Here is a 17,801-nt window from a genome sequence, read left to right as displayed (position 1 = left end):
CCCCAGGCTGTCCCCGGGCTGTCCCTGGAGCAGCATCCCCAGGCTGTACAGGGGCAGTGTCCAGCCTCCTCTTCTGCCTGAGAACTTGGACAACTTGGTCCCAGCAGGAGGAGGCTGCTGTGGCCAGCCTGAGCCTGAAGTGTGTCGCAGGGAGAGCTACCCACCCACAGTGCTCACCTTGGACTTGCTGGAACCTCCTGGGCAGCTTGAAACTGCTCCCTGCTGGGCCCATCACAAGAGGGTCTGTCTTGTGGTCTGGGTGGGACCTGCCCTCACCCCAGTGAAAGGCCAGAGGGAGGAACTGAATTCCTATCTACTTGGTGTCCTGTGGCTGGGCCCTGGGGGAACCAGGCCCCTGCTGTCCCACACCCGCTCCTCCTCCCCACATCTGGAGGGGACTGAGGGGCAGATACACCTGGACCCATCGGGGCAAGGCCACACCCACACCTCCCATCAGGTGAGCCTGGGTACCTGGGGTTTGGCGTAAAGGACTTTACTCGGTGCCATCTTGTGGCCACTTTGTGGTATTGCAACCCTCCCACCCCAGTTCTCACAGAAGTGGGTGGAATTAATCCTACACTAGTTCCTGGAAGGGGGAGTAGAAATAAACAAAGACCACCCAAATGAAAACAGAGACTACTTATTCTGAACTGGCTGTAGCATAGGGCCAGGGACACTGTGGTCGCAAAGGGGAGGCCCAGATGGGCCTGATGGAAATGGCTGGTCTTGGGGCTGCAGGTGGGCAAACTGGGAGCAGTGTCCTATATGATTGATTAGGGGAGTGCATTTGGCTTCCTCTGGTTGGTCCTCACTTGGAAGCAGGGACCAAATTAGGGAAGCTGCAGTCATTGACCAAGTCCTGGCTCCTCTGGGCTGATGGCTCCTGTCCCAACATCATCATGGTCTGGCCCTGCGCCTGTATCTGTTCAGTCTGTCAGTGGGCAACTGCACACACCAGCAGTCCAGGGCTATGTGGGATGCTGAGGCTTCAGCTCTTACCTGAGAGTCAGGTGCAGGGGCAACCCCATTCCCACAGCCTGCCCACCCACTGTTTTTGTCACTTCTCTATAGTCTTCATTGCCCTTTCCAGGGAATTAGAAGCTTTGATGTTTATTTTTCTTCTGCAATAGAAAAAGTTTCTCTATTCACTTAGCTGACTTCTGTGTCTTATTTCCTTTCTGTGCTTTGAGGGGTGGCACCAAAGCAGAGCGTGCTTGGTGGTTGGTGGTACCTATGTGAGAGGGAGGCTTGGGCATGTGTGGCTGGAGGAGAGCCCATTGGCCACAGTTTCTGCATGGCCTCCTTTGCCTGCCCTTGGAGCTGTTGAGCAGTTCCCTCTCTTAGCCCAGTGTTTCTCCTCCTAGGCAACACCACCCGTGGCAGGGCCCTCCCTGCAGCCTGAACTCGGCCTTGGGTTTCACTTGGAAGATTTCTACTTGTCTTCAGGTCTCCTCTTCTATGCTGCCTCCTCTTGGAAACCTCTGACTCCTCTGGATTTGGGAGCCTTTCTCTTCCGTCTCTTGTGCTCCCAGTGCACCTTCATTTTAGCAGCTGTGTCTGTACTCGACAGGCTGGGACTCTAGGGGGCCAGCCCTCCCTGTGAGCCTTCGCCTCCCCCAGGTTCCAGGGTGTTGATGGGAAAGAGCTGGGGGCAGAGCCCTCCCAGAGCTGTTGAAACCCCTTGGTTAGGATTGGGGTTGTGTGCTGGGGCTGGGGAGAAGGGAGATTGTAGAAGGTGACATAAGTTGAATGCAGGCTGCATTATACCTTTTTTGAGAAGCCAATAAACGATATTGCGTCATGAAGAGCCAGAGCTTTATTGCTGTGCGTCCAATTACACATCATAATTCTGTCTTTACGAGTATTAGGTAATTAGGTTATAATGAACACCATTAGAGTAATTACACCATTTGGAAGAATCACCCAATAAGCCATGAGAAATTGCTTTGAAAAAGAAGAAAGTTTATCTGATGAAAATTACGTTTGAAGAATTTCAGTTCCAAGGTGCAGATTCACCAAAGTAAGAAATCTACAGCAGTGTTAACCCCCACAGACACCCAAGCAGGAGACCTGTGCATTGTCTCCAGGAAATGCTTTAATCCTCCAAATGACATGCTAAATATTGTCTTTCCCACTGTGAACGGTTTCTGCATCGTTTGTTTGGGGGGCGGAGGGCATCCAGCTTGGCACACGGCCCATTTCGTAGGGCGGCTCCTAGAATGGACTCCCCAGTGCACCCCTCAGTGCTTTTGTTTGAGAAAACCAGGCTGAACTTTGATTTCTTAGCGTGTTAGTTGGAGACTGTGCTATGTACACTTGACCTTTCTAAACAACATTTAGGTTTCTTGGATGTTTGCAGGATTTTCAACTTGAGGATTTCAGGCTAAAAGAAGCCACTGGGGTGAGGGGGAGGCGGGGGTGTAGATGGTGTTAGAAATTGTGGTGTTGAATGTTTCCAAGCTCTGTTCTCTTTCTGCTCCCTCTCCTTTCTGGTAAAATTAATGAGTGTGACCAGGATTCTCTTTGGGGTACAGGAAGCCCCTACGAAGACAAGGATGAGGATGGTTCCTCCTTCTTTTCCAGGGCCCTTGGAGAGGGAACTAATGTAGTCGAGCACCTCTAGATGACATCCCTCTCTTGTTAGGGCAGGGCTTTCTGCACCATTACAACAAGAAGACTGTGGGGAGGTTGAGAAAGGTTAAGCAGTTTGTCCCAGATGAGGCCACGCATCTGGACAGTTGCAGAGCACAGTCCCGCTGCCAGCCCTGTGTCCTCATCACACTTTCTGCCTTAATGGAAGAAAGGTATTCTCCAAGTTCCACCCAAGTGGCTGTGTGGGAGAGACAGCCTCCGAGACATGTGAGGTGGCTTAGGAACGTGGCCCGAAAACCAGGGCGGTGGCACCGGCAGAGTCCCGGGCTCAGCTTTGTATCTTTGTGGTTTGATGTAGAGAAACTCTACCTTTCTGCAGCGTCTCCGTGTGATGGGGTCCTAGCGGATTGAGTCACACTGACACAGGCCAGTGACCCCAATGCTGAGCAGGCACTGGGGCAGTCCCACCCCGACGTGGGCTGCCACCTGGGACTCTTAACTGACTGGAGATGTCTTTCTGTGACCCGGCAGCAGGAGGCCCTTCTCACAGCAAGAGGAGTGTCTGGTGGAGCCATGCATACCCAGACAGTACTGGACAAATGGGTGAGCCCCCACGTTCTGCTTTTTCTTTTGAGGAAGATTACCCCTGAGCTAACATCTGTGCCCATGTCCCTCTATTTTATATGTGGGACACCTGCTGCAGCATGACTTGATAGTGGTGTGTAGGTCCATGACTGGGATCTGGACAGGTGAACCCTGGGCTGCTGAAGTAGAGCATGCAAACTTAACTGCTATGCCACTGGGCCAGCCCCCCCCCCCCCCTTTTTTTTTTTGCTGAGGAAGATTGGCCCTGAGCTAACATCTGTTGCCAATCCTCCTTTTCTTTTGCTTGAGGAAGACTCGCCCTGAGCTAACATCTGTGCTAATATTTCTCTGTTTTGTGTGTGGGTTGCTGCCACAGCATGGTTACCAATGAGTGGTGTAGGTCCATGCCCAGAATCTGAACCCACAAACCTGGGCCACTGAAGCAGAAGCACCAAACCCAACCCTTATGCAATGGGGCCGGCCCCCGACTTTACACTTCTCATGTGAGCTGATGTATTAAGAGATTAGTTGGTTTTGTCCCCCATGTTATTCAGACACTAATTCTGAGATGAGGCCCTGTCTTGCAGTGTGTGGATACCTTCTGCTTTCAGCTTCCCATGTTCACAGCCCTTGGTGATGCAGAGATGGACCCTGGTGAGCTGGTGCTCCCACCAAGTGTTCCCCACCTCCCCAGCATGTCCCCCCAGTTCCCTCTCTTTGGGGTGCCGAGCCAGGCTCTTGTCCCTTGGTGAAAGGTCAGCCCTGTCCACACAACCCCCCTTCTGGGTGTACCCCTCACTGACCCTCACAACCCACCAGGTGCAGTGTTGTCTCTGCAAGGCTTCCCTGCATTGACCAGCCCTGAAATGCCCATCATAACCCCCCTGTAACTGCCCAAGGGGACTTTGCTGTCTGTCAGTCCAGGACCTGACCAAGGCTGGTCTTAGCTCACAGTAGGGCTCTTGTCTGTCCTGGTGCCAATTCCCAGCAACCCACTTCTGGTAGGAGTGGTGTGGCCTGAAGGTGTCCTCATTTTTGTCCTCGCTTTACCTGGAGTGCAGCTCCTGCCCCACCTCTACTGACCACCAAGCCTCTGGGGTCCAGCATCAGGTCGCCCTCCCTTACTGGACCATGCAGCTCTTAGAACCATTGGAATCTCTGAGTGATACATAAGAGTGTCTTCTGTGTGCTAATGAGATGGCTGGGGACCCCCGTATGGCTTCAGGATGGGGGCTGGTCCCCAGAAAGACCACAGCATGATTAGAGGATTGGAACTTTCAGTCCCACCCCCTGACCTCTGGAGAGAAGAGAGGGGCTGAGGTTGAATCAGTCACCAATGGCAGATGATTTAATCAATCATGCCTATGTAATGGTACCTCCATAAAAACCCCTAAACAACAGATTGGAGAGCTTCTGGGCTGTTGAACACTGGAGGTGCTGGGAGGGGGGTGCCTGGAGAGCACATGGACGCTCCCCGACCCACGTGCCTGGCCCTGTGCCTCTCCTGCATCCGGCTGTTCCTGAGCTGTACCCTTCATAATAAACTGGTAATCTAGTAAGTGAAGTACTTTACTGAGTTCTGTGAGCCTTTCTAGCAAATTACTGGACCTGCGGAGAGGGGCATGGGAAGCCCTGACTTACAGCCCGTCCATCAGAAGTTTGCGTACCATGGGACTTATGACTGGTGTCTGAAGTGGGAGGCGGTCTTGTGGGGCTGAGTCCTTAACCTGTGGTGTCTGCAGTAACTCCACTATTGATTTGATTTGATTAATTCAATGCAGTCGGAATTGATTAAATTGTTGAACATCCAGTTGGTGTCAGAGAATCAGAGAAATGGTGTGGGAAGAGACACCATGTATTTGGTTTTGGGGAAAATAATCTCAGACTGTGCTTTTGGAAATTGCCAGTATTTTTGTTTTTGTTTTTAATACTTAAGACATACATCTTGAGGGAGTTAGCAATATAAAGTGCTTTATCATCATGTCCTAATGAGTGAAAGGAGAATGAGTGTCTCAGGGCTCATGAAAGGGGAGATGACTGGGCTTTAGCAGCCATGGGTGGGCAAGGCTGGAGTTGGCTTTGGAAGACCAAGAAGGCTCTAGATGGGCAGAGAGAAGAAGGACTTCCCCATGCTAGGGACAGCAGAGCCAAAGCCAAAAGATGAGAACAAATGTAGAAGGGATGTGACGTGCCAGCTGCCGTTTGCGTGAGTGAAAATAAGTAAAATAAATAGAGCAGCCCTTTATGGCCCTGCCTGCTGTGTGGATTCCATGTTGAAGTTCACAATTTGGCCTGGCACCCAAGCCTCTGATTTGAATATTAGGATGCGGTAGTGGGGATGATGAGAAGTTATGGGCCCTCTCTAATGCCAGAGAGGCAGGGGTCTTGGATATTCCTCAGTAAAGCTCACTTGTTCACTTGGAATGTGAGGGAACGAGCTAGAATCAGTTAGGCTGCTGTGGGACCAGGAAAAGAATGAGCTCCTGGCTGAGAGTGTACGTGATGGGGCGTCCATGCCAGGTAGAATTTTTCAGACTCGCTTTATGGGGCACTTGGCAGAGATGAGCTTGGGTGGGTGAATGCGGTTTTCAGGAAGAACTTCCCCCGTGCCATTAAGATATTTGTTCATCCTGGCTTTGCTCATGAGACTTGAGATGTCAAGTAGAGGTGAAAGTCTGCATTCCTCTAAATGGAAGAGAGCAGGAGAGACAGAGGCTTTCAGTAGAGAACGTATTAATGAATCAGGTAACAGTCCTCCAGAAGGATGAGTGGGTTGCAGTGCTGCCTTGCTCGAGGTGGACAAGCGTGTTCCTTGTCGACATCTACACGACAGAAGTCTATACCTGACTTGTGAGGTCTCAGTCACACAGGACTAACATTACTGTGTTCAGTTCAGACTGGGGATGGTGTTTTGTTGCTTTTGCAGCTAAAGAATCCCAACCACTGCTGCAGCAGAACCAGTTGAGGGTGAGGGTGGAGGAGAAAGATGCTCTGGGTTTACTTGCGATGCAAGGAATGCTTGGGCATGATTAGTGCACTCAGATGTAGATTCTTTATGATGGATAAATTTCTTGTCTCTTTTCCTTGGTGTGGGGAGAATATTACAAACAAGTGGAAAAGTACATTCTAAACCTGCGTAAATTGATGTGCTGCGGGTCTACACCAACACCAGGAAGAAGGGTAAGGCTGGAGTGGAGGCTGACCATCCTAGAAGAATCCATCAGACTTTTGTGATCAATTTAGTAATAGATATTGTTGGAGGAAAAGAAAAACACTCATAAAACCACAATGAAATATCAACCAACTACAGAAATATATGTGCAATAGATGAGAGAGCTCCAAAACAGCATAAGAGTGTTCCAGTTTCTCCAAATTGTATTTAATTCCCCTTGTAATACATCTAATACATCTCACTCTAAAAACATGAAAAATAAGGAAAAACAACAATAAAAAATCACTCCCAATATCATCTTTGTCCCAAACACCAGCAGTAGCTGCAGAAGTGATGTTGATTGCAGAGATAGAGAACCCAGAGGGCTGGGACATGTTTATCACCTCCACATGACAGTTGGCAGATTGTAAATTTACATTTGGTGATGGGGGTTGTTTTTCTTACAGTATGTACTGAGGATTGAGGGATTGTTTTAATCAAAGGCTAAGACAGAATTGCATCTCAAAAGACACATCTGACCTCATTCTTGGATCGAGCACTTTATAGTGTCTGTAGTTGTGTCGAGGTTGCTGTGAGGGTTTCCTGGGTTATTATCCCATGGGGTGAGAAGAATGAGCTGGAATGAAGTGCTGCCCTTATGAAGTTGAGAGGTCACCATGCTCAGAACCAGTGCTGTGGAGCAGGACTGAGCCCCACCATAGCCCAGTAAGTGTAGGCAAAACAAAGAAATGGAAATTTTTCTATCAAATTTGGGGGCAGAAATCTTTGATAGGAGTACTTTAAAGCACACTTAACTTTGGGAGCAATTTTGATAGGAAACAGGTGGTCTGAATTTTCAGGAGAACGGCCTCAAGTTTCTCTTCATTTTCCTATTTGGACACTGCCTGGATGGCCAGTGTCATAATCCTGGTCCATCCCCATCTTAGAGGACAGAGTTACCTCTGATCTGATGGTGTAGGACCTTCTTGGCTCAGGGGCTGCCCACAGATGTCACCATGCAATATCTCAACAAAACCTCAGCGTGGTGGCGTCAGTAATTTTTGGCCACCATTACCCGGAAAAGGACATTTTCTGAAACTTGAAAATGAAAGACTAAATAATTTGGCATTCTAATCACTGAACAATGGTATTATGATCCTGATGGTAGTGGCTCTGATTTTCGGTTAAGCAGGATGTTTCATGTTTGCCCAGGCAAGTTTGTGATTTTCCATTTGATTGCCTCCGAACAGCTCTCTTTGATTGGCATACAATGAGATGGTTTTCATGGAAATAAAAACAGAAGTGAATTCTGCTTTGGTTGTTTTGTGTTTACCTTTAGTGTTTCTTCAAATCCCTTCAAAGCTGAAATTTCATCAGAGTGAATTTTCATGGGTGCAAGTAAAAACAAGATTCTCTATGAAGTGTTGCCTTAATTGAAAAGCAGCAAAACAGGATACCAGGACTCTGGTCTCTGGAGCTGCCCCCAGGACTTTATAGGAAAGCAGCTTTTGTTATCATGGGACTCAAAGAGTGTTGGCCTATGCGGAAGAACTTGGTTCTTGTCTGTATTACCAGAAAAGAATAAGTTGTCTCATCTTCCTGTTCAATATTCCGAGGGCATTGGCAGAGAGTAAGAAATGGAAACTCAGAAAGAAGAAAACCTCATCCAGGACTCTTAAAGTAGCACTCCAGTGAATGCCACTGCTATGAGGATGTGGAGGCGACATTATTGATCAGCAAAACCCATTCACTGCATAGTTACGTGCTAATATAAATTATGTTTGTTTGAGCTTGGACTCATGAAGATGTCTTTTGAGAATTAGTCCTTCGTGTCTGTACCTTTTACAATAAAGGCATATCCACGAGTTAGGTATAATCAGTTTTTGGTAAATGAAATTGATTTTAAAAATACAGATGGGCCTTACTTAAGCATATAGAGTTTGGAGTGATTTTTGATAAAGTGAAGGCTCACTGTTTCCCACAAACACATTTCTGGCTTAATCTCTCCTCTGAATTAGGGTTCTATTATTTAAAACTCATTTGTCTTGATTTAAGCAGTGTTCTTCCTCAGTATTCATGTTGTGCACTTTGGTCTATGTTGCAGAGATCTCTAACTGTTAAGAGACCCTCCCCCTCACTATGGGTAACTGAGCTTGGTAGGAAAAACCTTTGGAAACTGGATCATTGCTTCTGCAGTCCTAAATTAATAGCTTTTACAGCCCGTGGTCCTAGCAGCTTGGGTAGGAGTTTCCGATGTTGTTTGTCTCGTGAGTTTGTGCTGCCAAGAGACATGGTGGAAAGTGGTTGAGAGGTCCTTTCTCGTTTCCAGGCTACCGAGAAGCCTCAAAATTAGTGGACTTCTCTGTTCTGCTTTGAGAAAGTGTGACACTGCATAGCCTTGGCCAGGTCTTTCTCCTACACAGTGACCTCTGAGTGCTGCTCTGTGGATGATGTCATTGGACATATACACGTCAAATACTGTTGAATGAGAAAGGAGGATGCAAGATAGTCAGCACAGATAAATCATTAGAACAGGTGTGGATGATCAATGATAGAGACAGGAGATACTTAGAGTGATTCCAATGAAATTTAATGTTTGCTATGATCTCTTATTTGTAAAATCACTCATGTTCTTAATTTATTTTTTATTTATATTTTCACTGAGGAAGATTCACCCTGAGTTAGCATCTGTTGCCAGTCTTCCTCTTTTTTTCAAATGTGAGCCTCTGCCACAGCATGGCCACTGACAGACGAGTGGTGTAGGTCTGCACCTGGGAACCAAACCTGGGCCACTGAAGTGGAACATGCCAAACTTAACTGCTAGGCCACCAGGGCTGGCCCTCACATTCTTGATTTAAAATGTTGTTCTTTTCTCTGAAAATGTTCAGAGTCAGAGTTCTCAACAGAAAGTAACAATCCAAAATAGGGAGCCTTTTAAAACAAAGGATTCCAGCCAAGTCAAATTCCTTCAATATACTCAGACTTTATGGATAATAGTAATTCTCAAATGTCAAAGGATTTAAAAAATATTAATGACCATTGCTTATCAATGTCTGTGCATCTCTTCTCAAGACATAAACTTGACAAGAAAGATGATTCAACTTGAGAGAGTGCTGTGCCCAGCTTGGTCTCCCTGTCCTCTTCTCTCATTGGTGTTCTTTAAATTCACACTCTTCTGGCACTTGAATATAGATCAATACCTTTCTTTCCTAACCATTTAAAGTTCTTCTATTGCCCTTCTGTTTTGATGACTCTATTTAGAGTATTCTTGGCTCTTGAACTTCAAATTAAACTTCTGACAGTCTGACTGGTTAACTTTTAAAATCATTTCTTGGATTCTCTGTGGGATATTTAACATCTCTGAGTCCATGTAATTAATAAGAAATTGAGAGCACATGCACAGACAAAACTCTGGACCTTAAATTGACAACTCCAGGGGGCTGAGAGCGAGCTCTTCTTGAGAAGATTGTACTTTAAAATTTTAAGTATTTGTTATTTTCTGTTTTGTTATAGGGGTGATATTTACATCATTGCTGTGTTCTGAAGCAAATATTGGTTCCGTAGATCATATCTAACAGATACTTTCAGTAATGGAAAAGAAATACCTTAATCCATCTGCCACTTTTGCCTCTGATTACTTTTTTGAATGAGTTATAAAAATAATTCTTCAAAGCAGTTTAATAGGAATTTTACATTAGGTCTGTCTTTTGAACTTTTGTCAGATGTTCAATTCAGGAGGTGTGTCTTCAAGGGTACCCTGATATATTAATATACACATTAATATTCTCTAGGTAGCCTGTAATGATAAACATTAATATACTCTCAGGATATTGAAGGGATTATGTATCATTTATTAATATAAGAGAATAGAGTGAGAGATAAAAAGTTCTTTCTCCAGAAAAAGATTTATGCATCTCTTCTCTTCTTGGTGATTTCCTGAGGAGAGAAAAGGGGGAGTGAGGAGGAGCGAGAAGACTAGCATTTACAGGACTTTTCGATTCAGTGCAGTTTCACCTACCTTACATTAAAAACTAAAAACTTAGAGAGGCTGTGTGGCTTGACCAGGGTCATAACTCCGGGGTTGGTTTTCAAAACAAGTGTCTGTGATCCCAGGGGCCTGCCATCAACCCTAGGACATGGCCTTGGGTCCTTGCTTGCCTTCCTCCACATCTTGACCCTGCACAGCTGCTTCTAGAGGGCCTTCCAGAGTCGCTGAGGCTTGTCCAGCTGTCTACAAATGTGTCCCACCCTGAGGGACCAGAGATTGGGCTCAGCTCACAGCTGGCCCACAGTGAGGGGGTCACCAAGAAGTAGATGGGAACACAGAGCCCAAACTACTAGGGGGTTTGATTAAGTAAAAAAAAAACATTGTCAAGGTCTTTTAGAGTTGCTAACAATATTTTCTGAGACAGAATAACCAATGCATTTTATTTACTTTTAAGTCAGGTTTATTTATATAATAATATAATTTGTAAACAGTAAAATTCATTGTTTCTTAAGTACACAGTTTGATGAGTTTGGAGAAATGTGTACAGTCATACAGCCAACACCACAGGCAATATTTATAATGTTTATGTCATTCCCAAGTTTCCCCATGTCCCTTTGTAGTCAGCTCCCCATCTCCCGCCCCCTGTACCCGAGCCCAGCAACCTCTGACCCGACTTCTGTGCCTGCAGTGTTGTCTGTGTCACAGTGTTGTGTAAATGGACTCCCGCAGCATGTGGCCTGCCATGTCTGGTTCCCTTCACTCATCATAATGCTTTTGAGAGTCACACATGTCATTGTAAGTATCAGCAGCTTATCTCTTTTTATGGCAAAGTGGTGTTGCATTGTGTGGATGGGCTGTATTTTTTTTATCCATTCATCAGTTGTGGACATTTGGATTGTTTCCAGTGTTCACTGTTATGAATAAAGCTGTAATAAACAGTGGCATACGATTTTTGTATAAACACATATTTTCATTTCTCTTGGATAAATAACCAGGAGGACAATTGCTGGGTCATGTGGAAAGTATGTGTGTAATTTTATAAGAGAGGGGTGAAGGTGTTCCAAAGCAGCTGCAGCGTTTGACGCTCCCCCCAGTGAAGTGTGAGAGTGCCGGTGGGTCTACTCCTTGTCAGCACTGTATTGTGAGCTTTCCCCTCCATCTGGTGGGCCTGTAGTGGAATCTTATTGTGGTTTTAATGACTTATGAATGATGATGGTGACCACCTTTTCATGTGTTATTTGCCATCACAACTCTTCTTTGATGAATGCCAAGACATTTTAAACTTAACTATTTCCTTATCTTGGATATGAGAATATGGGCAGATTTTATTAACAGACTATCTAGTTGTAACCATATTCATGATGATCTTCTCAGGGAAAATTGTAGTTTTTGATGGATTTAATGTCTGTGGGGTTTAGGAAGAGAAAGGATCTTTTTTCGGATCCCTGGTACTACTGGCTTTAACCTCGCTAGCTGTTCTGTGCCTGGTTGCTCTCCACATTCTTCTAGACCACCTGCCGCAGACGCAGAGACATTGCCCATGTTCTCCGCAGGCTTCACAGTGCCTAGAGCTATGCCTGACCCCCCAGCAGTGCCCGCCCCCTGGGCACTCTGTCAGTGTTTGGTGAGTGAAGGAATGCATGAGCAAAGAGAGTCCAGAGGAGCAGACCCTCTAGTGCGTTGCCTGCCCCTCGGGGCACCTTGCGCCCGGTGCCCACATGTCTCCCCTCCAGGCCCTGCTGTGAGAGCCCGAATGACTTCCTAGGGGAGGATGCGAGCCCCTGCCTGGCATGTGCTGGCTCTTTTCTGACACTTGTGCTCTGAACCTCAACCATGGCCTCACTGCCAAGGGGAGCTTGGCTTACACCTTCAACTTCAGCCTCGAGAGCCAGGTTCTAGAACAGCGCAACTGTTGTAAACCCTTCCTCCATGCCCGGGTTTCCTGTCTAACCAGTTCTCCGCACAGCCAGGTGCTGCCAGGCTCCGCCTTTCTGCTTTTTTGATTTTAAGCCGGAAGGGATTGTCTTCATCTTTCCCCATCTTTCATTATTTGTTGTTCACATTTTCCGTTAAATTTTCACACAGTGGGAACCAGAGCGCTCCGAGTGCACAGTTTTGAGTTTTGGCAGATGCACATGCCACGTCACCCCTCGTCTGTTGAGACACAGGACACTTAAATCATCTGGAAGTTTCCTTACGCTTCTTTCCTGTCAACACCTCAGCCCCACCCAGGAAATGACTTCTCTGAGTGGATTTCTGCTGGGTGCGTTTTCTTCTTCCTGCTTCTGTCACTCAGCGTAATGGCCCAGAGAGCCATCCACGTGATTTCCTGTCTCAGTGGCTCCTGTTTATTGCTAAGAGGTACTCCATTCTATGCGTACATCACATCGTAAAATCTGTTTTCAGGTTGATGGATATTTCTTTTCTTTTTTCAGTTTTTGGCTCTTATGAATAAAGTTTTTCTGAATGTTCTCGTGCAATTATTTTTATGGACATATGTTTTCATTCTCTTGGGTAAACATCTGGGAGTGGAATTGCTGGGTTACTGGGTAGGGGTATGTTTATCTTTTAAGAACTGCAAATTGTTCCCCAAAGTGGTCATCTGTCCTGTTTTACCAGGAATGCGAGTGCATCAGTCAGCTCTGCACTCTCGTCAGCAGTGTTTTCTGTCTTTTTAGTGTTAGCCACTCTAGTTGGTATGTGGTGGGATCACATAGTGGTTTTAATTTCCATTTCCAATGGTCTGTTGGGGTATGGCTTCTTATTCCCAGCAAAAGAGCCTGCAGACCAGACAGGCAGCGTTTGAAAGCCAGCTCTTCCCTAGAGCTATTGCTAGGACCCTCAGTGAAGCACTTAGGGTCAGACTCCATCTCTTCCTCTGAAGATGGGGATAAATAACTGTACCTATCTCAAGATAAAGGATTAGTTGTGTGAAGCACTGACTCAGGTGCCTGGTGCATAAATGTTGGTATTGTCATTACTGTATTTTTCCTGGAGTGCAACCAGTTGTTGTGTTTGCTGGTTTCTTCAGTGTCCAGCCCAACACCACCCACATAAGCCTCTCATTCCTCACTCACTTACTGCATAGTTACTGGATGCTGCAGGACAGAATGTTGGGCTTGGTTACAAGGCGAGCCACAGAGAGATAGGAGCCTTCTTCCTCATGCTCTGGGTTGACAGGGGTCCTGACTTTTGCCCAGGTGAAGAATGTTTTCATCCTTTTGTTGCCAAGCTGGTCTCTACTCTTCAAGCGACTGGTCTGAAACATGATTGTTATTTATCTGAGTGTTCCTGAGTTCTGTTCCTTCTTTAACTTTCATTTGTTGGGAATTGGCTACATTGCGATATATTCTCCATTTCAAAGATGGATGAGTCACCTTAATTCATCAGCAGAAAACAGCAATCCCCAAACAAAAAAACAACCAGTTATCTGTGCCAGGAGAGACGGACTTTATTTGATTCTGTGGTAGCTGGTATATTTTTTCCTCTGAAGAGATTGAGTAAAGGAACTCTTAGTAAATGTGTGTATGTTACAAAAATGGTCTCTTAGCTGTGGGCCCACTAGCTTACTAGAAAGAAATATACATATATTTAAAATCAATATAACTTTACTTGGTGAAGATAAATGTATTTAAGAAGATGTGGGTAAGGCTATGAAATTAATGTTATTCATACTAGGTTGGAATAGAAATGCCTTCAACCTTTTAGCAAAAGCAAGAGCAAATTATAGCAAAAATTTCATTTCAGAAGTCATCTTCATCTAGAATAGGCTGGGCCCCGAGGTCAAGTCATCAATTTGGTATTCTATTTCCATAATGCGATTCTGCAGTGTGCGTGCATTATGATGGAAGTCACATTTGCTTCCATATTAGTTTTATAAATGACTATGTTAATACTCCTTTACAAACAAAGCCGTCTGTGGTTCATATCAGCAGAAGTTTCTTCTGCAAGAAAATACTTGATTTAAGCTGCCACTGGGTTGAACTCTTTGCTCTTCCAGTTTTGTTGAGCACTGGGCTGACAGCCCACCTATAAGTGGCCCTGGTCCAGCTTTAGCTTTGATTTTCAACAGGGCTGTCCAGACTGGCCATGGTTATCCCGAGCCACCAGAAGGGTACACAAGAAGCCATGAGGTTCAGGGAATTTGGGCAGCAAGGCTTGGTGTGAGCCGAGGCTGCTGGACACGTTGGGGGATGTTCAGAGGGGCAGGTCTGGGGGAACTCCCTGCTCCCTGACCACATTTTCCTTTGGGTTTGTTTGTTTAATGTTTTTTTTCTTTATCTAAAAATAATACAAATTGTATAAAAGGCAGAAGAAATAGCAGGTGGGATTCCCCAGGAAGACTGTGAGAGGGTGATTGGAGGGCGCAGCTAAACTCGGGTGCCCCCAAGACCAGCATCTGGAATTCTGGATGGAGGGACCATGGGAGGGAGCAGCAGGGTGGCAGACCAGGCCTGCGGTGGCCTCAGCCTCAGGCACTTCTGGAGCAAGAGGAGCCTTCACTGCTGACTGGTGGGACAAACAGGTGGCCCTGTGCCCCGCACTGACCAGTCATTGGATGTACATTCTTGAGAGTCAATATCCCTTCAGAGGGCAACTGTCAAGTCCCTCCCAGCAGAAGTGTGAGGCCTGTTTCATCACTTGCTCACCAACGTGGACTTCTGTTACTAAAAGATACTCATTATGTGGGAAAATATGCTTTCTTGTTTTAGTTTTTGTTTCTTATGCTGTGTTTTTTCTTTTATGAATTTTATTGGTAAAAGTTGTTACAAATATTTTATTCTGTATGCCAATTACATTCTTACTTTTTTTAACATATAGAAGATTAAATCTTTATGAAATTAAATTGATGTTTTCCTTTGCTTTACTTTTTACTTAGAAAAATTTCCTTATTCTAAGATCTGATAACTATTAACCTAAATTTTTTCTAGTTTTCTTTTAATCTATTTTGTTGTCTATTTTGTTGTCTCTATTTTGCTGTCAGGGGTAAATGAAGTATTACATACTTCTTGTAATACGTGCCTTATTTCTTGCCTCTGTTTTCTTCCTGTGCAGTTGGTCACACTTTTTGTCAAGGTTGTTCCTACGTGTTTAATGTTTTTTTGTTACTTTTGTGAATGAGATTGTTCTTCCCTATTATATTTTCTAAATGGTAATTTCTGGTACATTTTTTACTTTTGTCTCGGAATTGGCTACTTTACCAGAACTCTTTAGTTTTAATAATTCATTTGATTCTTTGTAATTCGAAAATGTTGCCTATAACGGCTTTTTAAAAATTATTAACTTTATCTTTGATTATTGCTTCCTTTCCATTAATTCTGTTTTGTTTTTACAGTTGTATCTCATTTTCAGTTCTCTCTGTGTGTCATTTCTGTCTCACAATTTCCATCTCTTTGTTCTGCATATTAAGTTTGGCTGCCATGTTATTGATTTGATTTTCCATGGGGACAGTTTTGTTCTTGTGTGTTTCTCATCCAATTTTTTCTTTCCATTATTGCTTCTTGTGAGTCTTGTCTTTCATGTTGAACTTCCTTTTCACCATCCATCTGTCTTGCACTCAGCTCCCTTCACATTAGCCTTTTGTGCTCTTACCTCATTTTTATAGTTTCTATTGCCTTAAAGTTTACTGAGAACACAGATTCATGCTTTTTAGAATTTATGTGGGTTTCCAATAGTATTTTTTAAAAATATGTTCTCTTGTACCTCCTGTGCATGTTTACCTTTTTTATGTTATGGAATCATTGTTTAGGCCTCCTATGTTTTTGTTTTTTGGTGTCTGAATTTGTGTATTTTTTTAATAACTATTTTATTATCCTTGCATGAGGAGAAGTGTGTTCAGACTTGATATTTATCAAGAACGGGATGAGTGAGTTCTCCTCGGTCTGGATAGAGGAGAGAGGCTTCCTCTTGGGTTAGGCTGCACCCGTGCGTGGCCTTGAGTCAAATGTCAGATGTTGGCATATCTATCTTGTGGCCCCGCCGGGTTGGGACGTCCTGCGCCTGCTGCCTAGCTCGCTGACGGAGTGTTGAGGGGTTTATTTCTGGACACTCTGGTTCAAAATGTAGCTGCTTCCATGACATAAACAGGTACAAAAGGCTTCCAATCCAAAATCTTCTCATCACCTTTGTACCACAGATTTCCTCTCCTAAAATTATAGATCCCATGTGAACAAGGAGAATGGGAACAACCCCAGTCAAGGGGCGGGGGCTTGACTCTCTCCTCCCCGGGAAGCTCTGCCTCAGCTATTCCTCTGTGCTCTGGTCACTGGACATTCCTCCCCTGGGCCAGCCGGCCATCTGCGCACTTTCTAGTTCCTAGTCTTGCCGTCCCTTTTAGTTACCACACGAGGCAGGATGAGTCAAGCTAATGCTTATGCGTTAACTTAAGCTAAAAGTCTGTGTGGAACTTTTCCAGGTGGCATCTGTTATCTGACATTTGCCACTACAGAAACCCCACTTCATCTACCTGGTAATAATTGTATAGTAATTATTAGCCCAGGGAGTGACACTGGCAGAGCTAAGAAATTTTTTTCAAGAAGGTTTGGGATAAAATAAGAGCTATAAATAGTTTCTTAGAAAAATCAAGATCTGTTTATTTAAAGTCAGAAGCTGCTACAACAGTTAAAGGGACCATGGTCTGTCTCAGCAAGAGATTGTGATGGTCCTATTCAGCTTGTCTCTGAATATTGGGGGAAGTCATCGCAAGAGCTGACCTCTTCAATCAGTACACACTGTAAAAACTTGTCCTGTTAAAATGATGGAATTATAGGACAAATTTTATGTGACTTAGATAAGGAACAATCTTGATTTTGTAACCTCATCAATGAGGTTTATGTTATAATGCTGATCAATGACTTCTGATATTTGCCAAATCTTGTTCACTCCTTAGCTCAATGTAGTAAGTTACTGCTCTGGGAAACTTAGAGAAGTGAAAGTCACACTTAGGCATTCAGCATCTAACAACAGGAAGATAGCCCTGGGCAAGGTGGAATCAGATGACACCGTTCCCAAATGCTGTTTGCCCGTAGTTGAAATTTGTAAGTGTGCTGGAGAAATTGTTCATATAATTGAGCCTTTTGAAAATGAATTCATGCTGTAGAGAGCTGCATTTCACAGGGAATGTTGAGCAGCCAGAGGGCCTCCTGAGTGAGAGGGACCAAGCTCTTGCTCTTCCCCTTCCGGTACCACGTAAGTGTCCACAAGGTTGTTTCCCACTATCTGGGAAAAACCATAATTGAGCTTATCTCATACTTCTTGGTGCTGTTTCCACAGGATGGAGAGCTCAAGCTCATTCACAGACTAATTTCTCTCATTCCAGCAATGTTGTGCTTCTGGCAGCATAAACACCCACCAGAAATCAGTAAAGGGGTTGCTTTATTTTTTCTTTTCCTTGGGATGTTTTCAGTTATTTTCAAGGTTTACTTCCACTTGCAATACCCCTTGAAACAGAACTCAGTTAAATGGCAGCAGCTTTTGGATCTCTGG

General features: G+C 44.8%; 1 protein-coding gene across 1 annotated transcript in view; it reads left to right on the top strand.

Moving 5' to 3' along the window:
- The first annotated feature begins 3,134 nt into the window (after positions 1–3,134).
- The window catches only part of PTPRN2 (protein tyrosine phosphatase receptor type N2), a 738,567-nt gene continuing 723,900 nt past the window's right edge, over positions 3,135–17,801 (top strand). The window contains exon 1 of the mRNA XM_046668847.1: positions 3,135–3,195. Within this exon, the coding sequence (XP_046524803.1) occupies positions 3,192–3,195 (4 nt within the window). The 5' untranslated portion in view covers positions 3,135–3,191. The remainder of the gene's footprint in view (positions 3,196–17,801) is intronic.

This window comes from Equus quagga, chromosome 8 (genome assembly GCF_021613505.1).
Source record: "Equus quagga isolate Etosha38 chromosome 8, UCLA_HA_Equagga_1.0, whole genome shotgun sequence".
NCBI classification, from domain to species: domain Eukaryota; kingdom Metazoa; phylum Chordata; class Mammalia; order Perissodactyla; family Equidae; genus Equus; species Equus quagga.
The sequence above is the reverse complement of the archived record's forward strand: the minus strand, read 5'-3'. Positions and strand labels throughout refer to the sequence as shown.